Source organism: Asterias rubens, chromosome 2, assembly GCF_902459465.1.
Source record: "Asterias rubens chromosome 2, eAstRub1.3, whole genome shotgun sequence".
Classification (NCBI taxonomy): domain Eukaryota; kingdom Metazoa; phylum Echinodermata; class Asteroidea; order Forcipulatida; family Asteriidae; genus Asterias; species Asterias rubens.
Window position 1 is genome coordinate 25,074,318 of NC_047063.1, and position 10,556 is coordinate 25,084,873.

Below are 10,556 nucleotides of genomic sequence, written 5' to 3' on the forward strand. Positions count from 1 at the left end.
AGAAAAGCGAAGTTAATCACTGTATCTAGACAAGAACCCAACGGAGAGAAGATGAGGAATGTAGTTTTAGATGTGGGAGGAAAACCCTAGAAAAATTTTCCAGGGAAAACCCCTCCAACAGGTGGGACTGACTGAAAACCAAATCCAAATGGTGCCCTGGTGGGACTCGAACCAGAATCCCAGAGAGGGAAGGCAAGAAATTATACCACTGCGCTAACATGACCACCCCTGATAACTTGCAAAACCCTTCTGCAACTAATACCAGCAGGCTTTTGTAGTGCGTGTGTTTGAGTGTTGGTCATGTCAACAGACTCTAGAGACATACAGATTGCATGTACTATACACAGCTACAGTTTGCATGTACATTACTGAGGCAACTATTTCACTTAGTCCAAGATGGGGTCACAAGTTCAGTCACATTAACCTGGGAAGGGCGGAACAAAACAATTGGCAATTGTGGTCAAAGTGAAGGATTCAGAAGTAGGTCAGTTGGGGCAAACAACAAGTGTTTATAAATCAAAGGGTCAGTCATACCAATGTTATCCTAGTCAAAACAATTTGGTGTGAAGTTACACTGGACACCTTTGATAATTGTCAATGACCAGTCTTCTCACTTGGTGTATCTCAACATAAATGCACAAAATAACAAACCTGTGAAAATTTGAACTCAATTGGTCGTCAAAGTTGCGAGATAATAATGGAAGAAAAAAACTCCCTTGTCACACAAAGTTGTGCTTTCAGATGCTTGATTTCGGGACCTCAAAATCTAATTATGAGGGCTCAAAATCAAATTCAAATATTACAGTGGAAAATTACTTCTTTTGCAAAAACTAAATCACTTCCCAGGGGGCCGTTTCTCACAATGTTTTATACTATCAACAGCTCTCCATTGATGGTTAACTAGTAAGTTTTTATGCTAACAATTACGTATGTTGAGTATTTACCAAAAGTGTCCAGTGCCTTTAAGAGGAAACTTTGGTTACCTTACTTTGAATGACAATATAAAAAAATTGTCCCCCCTCCCCCAAACCTCAAGATGAACCAACCTTACACCTGATGGCATTTATCTCCAGTAACAACAGGACACCATAGAGAGCAATGGCAGAGACATTCAGCAGCGCTCTCATCAGCGTGAAATCAACGTCAGCATCCTCATCATAATTCAACAACCTGAGTATCTCTGATCCCAGCGCTGTTGTCCAGAACAGCAGCAGGAGCCACAACATGGTCGGCTTATTCCAGACCTCCACGTGATGGTAGTAAATCAATGAGAGAAGAGATGCAGCGAGGGCTAGCACAGCAGGTACGTAAAGGTGTGGTCTGGTTGGGACGTCTTGAGGCTCATTCAAGACGGTCAGGAGGCTCTCCCCGAGCGCAAGCACTCCTTGAAGCATCAGTAGAATGTAAACAGTCCAGCGGAGGTAGTGCCCAGGGTATGGTATGAGATGATCGTATTTCTTATGCCGGAGCGTCGTGCAGCATCCGCTAATGAACAACACCAAGATGGAGAGGAGGATGAAGAGAAGATGCGGCACGGTGTAGACGAGATCGGTGAAGCAGGTATTGTAGAGGGTGTGGGTTAGATCCCAAGTGAAGTTGTCCAGGGTGACTGTGCTGTTCACCCCACAGTACCAGTTGAACTTCTCCATTGTGGGCGTGGCCATCTTCAGCTATAATACCAACCTGTATTTGCAAAAGAACCAGATTTTTTGAGAGTTACATGTATAACAGTGTTGATCAGTTGCAAATGATTGGAGGATCGTCCGTGATATTTTCTTGATTTATTTTGTGTTAAATGTGCAAAGGCCTATTGTTATCATAACAAGTGGAGGCTACAGTTAGACTTCCACATCATCAGCATTGAAGTTAAGTGCTTCCTTATATCAACATGCTTAGAAAAACTTGTGTAGCTGTACATGTATGTAGCTGTAGATGCCAACCAAAGGCTATATCTCCTAATGCGACTGATTCAACAAACTTTCAAGCTACAGTTTTTTAGTCAACTTTTGTTGATCCTGAAGTGTAGTTTTGTTCATGAAATGTGTCTTGATTGCTTGTTTTGCATTTACTTTGCTTTTGGATGAAACATAAAATCTAAGATGCTATAAAGATTGCACTGTTTTATTTGTATAAACTTTTCATATATATGAAGAGGAGCACATTTCTAAACTTGTTCAGCTGAGATTTTTCTTGCTCTTGATTTAACATGGAAATTATGTCACAAAATGTTGTCACATAATATGAGCATTTCTTGCCTGCCATACGGACCCTGGCATGTACAAAGCAGGGCTCCCCTTGACACTATAGCCTGGCATTGACATAATATAACAATGTCTAGAAGAAAAAAAACTGCTATGGGTTGGTGTAGCTAAAACTACCCTTCTAAACTTGCCCCATGAGCTACTAAAAAATGCAACCTACATTGTTTAAAACGCTCATATTTTTCCTTTTGTGAATTTACAAATTTTACCATTTATACATCTGTAACTGGTTGTGATCGCTACCACTAAAACACTCAGAAAAAGATAAAGAACTGCATGACAATAACAGAGTTTAAAATCTGGGCTATTTAACCTTTCGGGGGGGGGGGGACACCCACTAAATTCACATTTTACAGGCCCAATTGGCTATGCAAAAAGTTTATGTTTAAGAGCAAGGCCTGCAGGGTCACTCCTTTAAAAAACACTTCACTGCCTTTCTTTTGGACATGCTTTAACACCAATATTGACAGGTCACAATTATATAAGAGCAAAACTCTCTAGGGAATAGTGACAAAAACCATTGAGTGTGCCAAGCTGGATTTGGCTTCTACAAGTATACATTGTAGCTCAAGACCAGAATTGAAAATGAGATAAGAAAGCAAAATACCCACAGTTTTAACATTTGAACTGCTATGGTTAGAACAAGCACTAAGAAGATTTATCTTATTTTGTCAGGGCTCCTGACGATGACTAGAGCAAGCTAGTCACAACGTTTAAACCAATTCAGAACTGACTCTGCGACAGTACAGTTAAATACGATTCTATTTAAGCTACAGAAGTAGTCCAGTCTATTTTCTATACCATCCGCCCTGGTAATAGTTAAAAAGCAGGACAGTTCTTCTCAGATTATCTACTCCGCGGCAGTAGAATAAAGCAAGACAGTACTTTAAGAACAAACTCTACCTGGCAAGTAGATACACACATGGTGTTACCGCAAACCAAATACAAAAACACTCTTGTTGCAATACTTTGTGTGCTTTCAGATGCCCAATAAACAGATTTAGCTGAATTATTATTTGAGTGAGAAGTTATCCCTTTCTCAAAAACTATGTTACTTCAGAGGGAGTCCCTCTGAAGTAACCTGGGAGCCATTTCTCACAATGTTTTATACTATCAACAGCTCTCCTTTGCGGTTACCAAGTAAGTATTACACTAACAAAAACAATTATTTTGAGTAATTACCAATAGTGTCCAGTGCCTTTAAAGGTTTTGGGTACTTTTATTACTAAGTTGCTTAAAAGACAATCATACAATACAGAGCAAGACAATAATCAAAATGACATGGGAACATACAATAGAGCCAGCAACACATGCCGACAAAACAAAGCAAACCTAAAAACTGTGGCCTACTGGGGGCCTTTGATTCCTATGATACTGGCTTATAAACAAACAGAGAGAGAAGGCAGAAATGTACTATTTTATACAGCAGAAAAAGGCAATAATTACTATTCATGTAGGACACAAAACACAATGCCCACAGAAGTACATAAAAACTTAAACGGTTTGAAGATAATGATGGTAGAAAGCTTCCCTTAAAATATATTCACACAATTATGTACTTGCTAAGGTGCTGGATAGCTGTAGTATTTGAGAAATCAGTAAACCAAGTTTTGTCCTGAAAATAGTTTTTGCCTCAGGAGACAACAATTAAAATAGCATGTACAATGATAATTCCAGTACTGTGTAAGTTTAGTGTCAATCTGTGGACATTTGTGTTTTGTATTACAAAAAAGTACCAAAAGCCTTGAAATCAAATCAGGCAGTACAAGGGGATCCATTCAGTCATTTAGTCATTATGCATGCTTGGTGTTTTAAAAGAGAAAGTCACACAACAGCCAAACAAGGTCACAAGGTGGAATAGATCTGCTACACTACACAGTTTGACCATGGAGGAAGGAAGAGAAGGAGCTCGAACGAAGGGACTTCAAAAGTCGAACCCGTGGTACCGCAACCGTTTAACGACACCTCGTAATCACCCACATACCTTCCCAGACAACGGGCGACCTGGCGTATGTGAGTTTGCGCATGCGCACTTGGTTCTTCACTCAACTATGGTGTCGTATGTCGTATGGATATAATACAGAAAACAGCTTTTTTGAGACCTGATCAAAATTGTGTACACTTGTGCTCACCAAATCGAAAAACACAATTGAATACCAACCACCCTCATGTGCTAATACTCAAATTTTGAACCACCGCTAGTGACCGGAAAGTCACAAAAAATGTAAAAATATGCCATGTTTCCGTGAAACACCACAAACGGTAAATGAAAACGTGTATATTCACAATTCTTGTCTCCAATGATTCAACTTTACACGCAGGCAAGAGCGCAGAATGGCGGCACCACACGTTCTGTACAAAGAGATTTAATCCTACTCGTTAATCGGCCGTCCAGCTGGAGGTCTCCTATCTTTTTCCACTGGTCAGACAGGGGCATTGTCAGAGTATTCTTTTGTTACTCTGAGGTTTTGCAGGTCGTTCGAGCTCCTTCTCGTCCTTACTTGACCATGGTTTGACCAGGGAGGAAGGAAAATCCAACCAGTTACATACCAGTGACTTTTTTTTAGTGTGACTGAGTGTTTGATACTCGGATCTGATCTGAAAAATATTGTAATCTTCTGATTGTGATAGAGAAACATCAATTTTTTGGTTGATAATTAGCCCAATAAATAGTTCAAGGTAAGAAGGCAAGTGGTTTGGCAAACATCTATAAGAGCACTTGATGCTAGTTTAGTAAGTATTTTTGGACCATGTTTTTGACAGTAATATTTATGACCCCAACTTTGATTCCCATTTACCGTGAGACTGTGCAAGCTTCACCTGTGACAGAAGCTCTGTTGTTTAATCATTGTCTGTATTTTCATCAGGCTTAATCATGCTGAGATTAAAGTTTACTGTCGTAGGTTATGCTCAAACGCTTATAAAATGATGAATTTTGTTAGAAATCACTAGTGCATTATTATGCCACCAATTAAATGAGTCAAACAAACAACATCCAACCTCGGAAGTTCAAAAGAAAAATTATCGTCTGGAAGATTAAGTTTAATTCTACTAGATCGATTATGTGTTGTGGTTGCTTTTTGGGATTCTATGGCATGCCAATATGGGGGGAAAATTAAAATATTTGAATTGAAAATGAAAACAAAAAGAGAAAATAAAAACAGTATGGGTTTCTTATCTCCTGAAACCAAACATGGCTGGTATGAAATGGGGGAAAACAGAATGATGCACTCACACTTCATAACAATCCTTTTTCCCCCATTTCAGACCAGTAATGTTTGGTTTCATTGCGTACTCTCTCAACTTTTACCAAAAAACTTAAAACTCGTTTTCTTAATGAATACTAAGATTCTGATGTTATTTTTGTATGTAGAAATTGTAACGGCTTTATTTTCTGTCTTACACCTGTCAATTTTGTCCTGTTAGTTTTGTCCTGTATTTTTAATGTCTGTCTGTTTTTTTGGTTTGTCTGTTCATAGGCTGGGGAACAAAAGCTGTGCTTCTTCCCGGACCTAGATGTTGCCTTTTGTTTATTGCTTCATCTTTTAATATATTTTATATTTACTTTTATTTTGTCCATATTACTCTGTATTATACACTATTTGCAACATTGAATTATTAATTTATTATTATTAATTAACATTTATTTCATCGTTGTCCATTCATCTTACAATACATAGATTAACATTACATTCAGTTACACAATAACATGTTTATGATAAAGTAGGCTATTACAATGTATACGCAATATAAATAATAGATTAACAACAATTTTATATGTAATAAGCGGTTGGACAACAATTAGGTTCAGGTGAAGCCGTGGCTTTTGTTCCTTAACCTATGGACAGACGAACACAAAAAGAACAGCACCAGCACATATTGTACAGACAATAGACTTGACAGACAAACACAACAACGGCTAATGTAAGGTGTGTTGAAAGATAACATGGATAACTTTCCGTATGGCGCCACCACTTTTTCACTCATTTTTAGAAAAAGGAATATCTCATTGAGGTAATTAGATACTATATTTTATTTCATTTCGAATGAAAAAGTGGTGGCGCCATACGGAAACTTTTCCGATAACATAACCTAGGCAATGCAGAATCTATGAATATCCATCAAGTAGTTGCTTTTTCAAATTTCTTGTAAAGACAGAATAAACGTTTATATCTATATCTATATATATATATCTATATCTATATCTTTCTCTTTATCTATATCTATAACCGAAATAGTTCTAGGAGTAGGAGTAGAGTAAACCCACGTCGAGTTTAGAAATAGATGGAATTTAGCTTCAAACTCACCAACTTACGTAACACACACATGGGATAACTTTCCGTATGGCGCCACCACTTTTTCACTCATTTTTACAAAACGGGATATCTCATTGAGGTAAATTAGATCTTATATTATTTCATATCGAATGAAAAAGTGGTGGCGCCATACGGAAACTTTTCCCACACATGCACCACCACTGCACCTCATGGATGTCGAACCGGAATTCCAGTGCAGTTTAAGTTCCAAAAACTGCACAGTCACGCAGCTGACAAGTTGTTTGTTCTAAGAGGAGAGAGCTCAGCCAGTGTGAAAGTCGATACAAAACAAATCTGGGAACTGCTTTCTGTTTACAATATTTTACAATGTGCGCTAGTCGTACAGGGCGCCCCCCTCCGACCGACCATTACAAACTCTCGACTGACCGGCCGTCCGTGCACACTACTTTTATCCGATTTGGGAGGGCGGGTGCACTTAACTTTGTACCATCTATATTTTTATGATCGAAAATGTATGTGTGAGAAAATTGTCCAATAGTTGAGCCTACAATTCCTCTTTATTTAAAAAATGCCATAAACACGATAGACCTTTAGAGTATAATGTTGAAATTTAATAGATGTTAAATTTTAGTTGCATCGGGGATAACGAATATTCACTTTTAGTATAGGGTAAAACATCAATGTGATTTTTTTACATGGTAGTACTGTGTCGGTACTTGTTGATGTTTCCAAAAGGAAAATGCAGATGATGGGATTCGAAATTGCCTATTTCAAAGAACATTGAACGAACAATTTTTGCAATGTTTTATTTCCCCCTTGATTTAGTTGTACTGTTTTAGGCTCATTGATTCTATTTAGAAGCAAATGACAGTGGTAATATTTAATGTTCATACCTAGAATATTTAGCCTAGAAATCGGTGTGGAATAATAAATGAGGCAGTTTGTTCACTTGGTTTCCCTGGTCATTCCAAACTACCTTGAATACAATTATGTTCATTAATTAGGTCTTAACCATTTTGGAGTTGGCAAGTGCATCACTTGACTGCTGTTTCATATTTTATTTTTTTAATTACTATTACTTTGCAGAATCAAGCAAAATAGCTAAATATAAAACAAAATTATGAAAATAAATGATTTTTAGCAGTATAAAAACTGCAAAACAAAACGAGGTTGGAAGTAAAAATTTAAGACGGCCATAGATAGGAACAAAACCAAACAGCCCTTTTGAGGGCCACTTAAAAAAGAAAAGTGAGAAGAAAGACATTGTCACATGCCCTCTTTAAGATGAAACATGATCCAAATGTAGTTGGATAGAAATGTTTTTATGCCTTTCGATTAAAAGAAGCATCCCTGGAACGCCTTTATCAATCATCCCCCCATTCTTTCATCGTTGTAAAGATTAATCCACGACATTTTTTAGAAATGGACATTATTTTTTCAAGGTTTTTCTTGTTCTTAAAATAAAGCTCCCAACCAATGTTCGCTTTTTTTTACTCACCCATATTATAAAAGGATTCAAACCGCCTCTACCTATCAGGGAATCACAGTGGTTAAAGGCAGTGGACACTATTGGTAATTACTCAAAACAATTATTTGCATAAAACCTCACTTGGTAACGATTAATGGGGAGAGGTTGATAGTATAAAACATTGTGAGAACCGGCTCCCTCTGAAGTGACGTATGAGTTTTCAAGAAAGAAGTAATTTTCCATGAATGTGATTTTGAGAATTCAGATTTAGAATTTGAGGTCTCGAAATCAAGCATCTGAAAGCACACAACTTCATGTGACAAGGGTGTTTTCTCTTTCACAGTTATCTCGCAATTCCGACGACCATTGAGTTGAAATTTTCACAGGTTTGTTACTAACAAATGATTTTATGCATATGTTGAGGTACACCAGGTAAGAAGACTGGTCTTTGACAATTACCAATAGTGTCCAGTGTCTTTAAGTGTTAAGACATCTACTCAAGAGTGGCAAAGGTTGTGGGTTTGAATCCCCTTACTTAACTCTATTTTCCGCAAAATCATGACAATGCATCAATATAAAAAATAAAGCATGAGAAAGTTACATTTAGTCATAGTTTTAATCTGAACAATAAATAACTTAACCAATCATATATAGATGTGGAAGGGGGTCTCTAGAAAGCAACGCTTGTCAAGTAGAGGCTACAATATACGTTAGAAAATAATTTTTATGAAGACTTAACATGCAATACTCGCAAACACACAAACACACAAACAAAACGAGAGATATCTTTGTCATAAAAACCCCATAATTGAACAGTACATGTAGCCTGGATACCCTAATAGTAGACACAAATGGCCAAAGGCTTCTACAAACCCCTCCGATAGATATACCTGTGGATTTTGTTTTCTTTTTTGGATTTTGTTTCCCGAGTGCATTGGTGTTGGATAAAAGATAAATAATATTCTTTTACCTAGAAGTACACTTTACACCCATTGAATAGATGTTTAATTTGCATCTGGATAAAGAAATTAAGTTTTGGTTTTACCCTTACATCGATGTGTATTAACACTGTATAAAGTCTGTACTTTCCAGAGTTCTGTGAAAAAAACCAGGCATATTACTGGGGTGGGATTTGAACCCACGACCATTGCAATTCTAGAGCAGTGTCATACCAACTAGACTACCGAGGTTGCCTGGTAGCTAGAGGCAGTTTGAATCCTAAATACATGCAGCAGCAGTACCGCATTGATTTAATAGATGATAAGTTGCATCAAGATAATAAAATATTTATTTGGTTTTACCCTTACACCAATGTGGGTTAGCACTGTTTACTCAGTATTGTTTTTAGTACTCAGTATAAAGTGTTTCTAGTTTTCCAAAACCTTGCAGTTGGGGCCTAATTGTTAGATAGATAATAACGAAAATTAAGAGATGTACAAATATCTTAATTCCATTTAAATGATTTAACAAACACATTAAAAACAAGTTTAATGAGAATTCCTGTCAAAATTTGTTTGCTCAAATACCTGCTTTTAAGATGATGGCCCCAAAAAGCTAAGAAAAGACATCTGACTGATAAGTGTCCCGGGGTCGATTTCACAAAAAGTTAGGACTTGTCCTAAGAGATGTACAAAACGTATGGCTAGTCCTAAGTTAGGACGAGTAATGCGTCCTAACTCGAAATAAGACTAGTCTTAACTCTTTGTGAAATCCTCCCCCTGCTCCCCCTTAGCGTAAGCAACAAACAATTGGTGCTAACGGGAGCAGGGAATTCAATGCGTATCTCGCAGGTTAGCCACGGGTATAGGCAGACCCAGAGTTGTGGGGGCTTTAACACAATGGAACCAAGGATCCTTCAATGTTTTTCTTGGTTAAACTTGGTCCCTACACTGTTGTTATTCATTAGAAAAGAGAATAAAAGAAGTCCCAAGCACAACTCTGTCTGCAAAAGTGTGTGTACTCCACATTACTAGGCATTACTAGGCATTCACTCGCACACAACTAGCACAGGAATTCAGAGCTTGTGAACAGTAAGTGGAGAATGGCCATAGCAAGCGCAGAAATCGGTGGGAGGAAGAGCAAAACACAAAAACCTGCTAAGCACAGGTCTCCCTTTTAACATTTTGGTCAGTTTATTTCTAAATTAATTTTGTTTAAGTTGTCTGTCTGTTTGTTTGTTTGTTTGTTTGTTCGGTGGGGTGTTTGTTGGTGTGTTTGTGTTTAAGTTATTGTTGGTGTTTGTGTTTTTTTTTTGTTTTTTGTTTTTTGTGTGTACTTAATTGGGGTTCGTGTGTTGTTCTGTTTGTGTATTCTTACTACATGTGTCTGTTTTAATGTCTGATGTGTGTTTGTGTACTTGTTGGTGTTCCCTGGTCTGTTTGATGTGGGTTTCGGTGTTCTATTTTTGTCTACTTATAATAATGTTTTTATCAATATTGTGTAATTTACTGTTATATATTGTTATATTTATATTCATATTTATATTTATATTTATACATAGTTTTTAACGATTCCTGTAAGTGGCGGCTTTCCGCTGTTTGATGTCAATAA

The 10,556-nt window shown here is 37.3% G+C and overlaps 1 protein-coding gene across 1 annotated transcript in view; it reads right to left on the reverse strand.

Moving 5' to 3' along the window:
- Positions 1 to 6,882, reverse strand: part of LOC117306780 (ATP-binding cassette sub-family C member 8-like) — a 50,154-nt gene extending 43,272 nt beyond the window's left edge. Inside the window, exons 1-3 of the mRNA XM_033791285.1 lie at positions 6,728 to 6,882; positions 6,569 to 6,587; positions 1,047 to 1,683 (exon numbers count right to left, since the gene is read on the reverse strand). Of these exons, the coding sequence (XP_033647176.1) occupies positions 1,047 to 1,664 (618 nt within the window). The 5' untranslated portion in view covers positions 1,665 to 1,683; positions 6,569 to 6,587; positions 6,728 to 6,882. The remainder of the gene's footprint in view (positions 1 to 1,046; positions 1,684 to 6,568; positions 6,588 to 6,727) is intronic.
- Between the last annotated feature and the right edge of the window lie 3,674 nt (positions 6,883 to 10,556).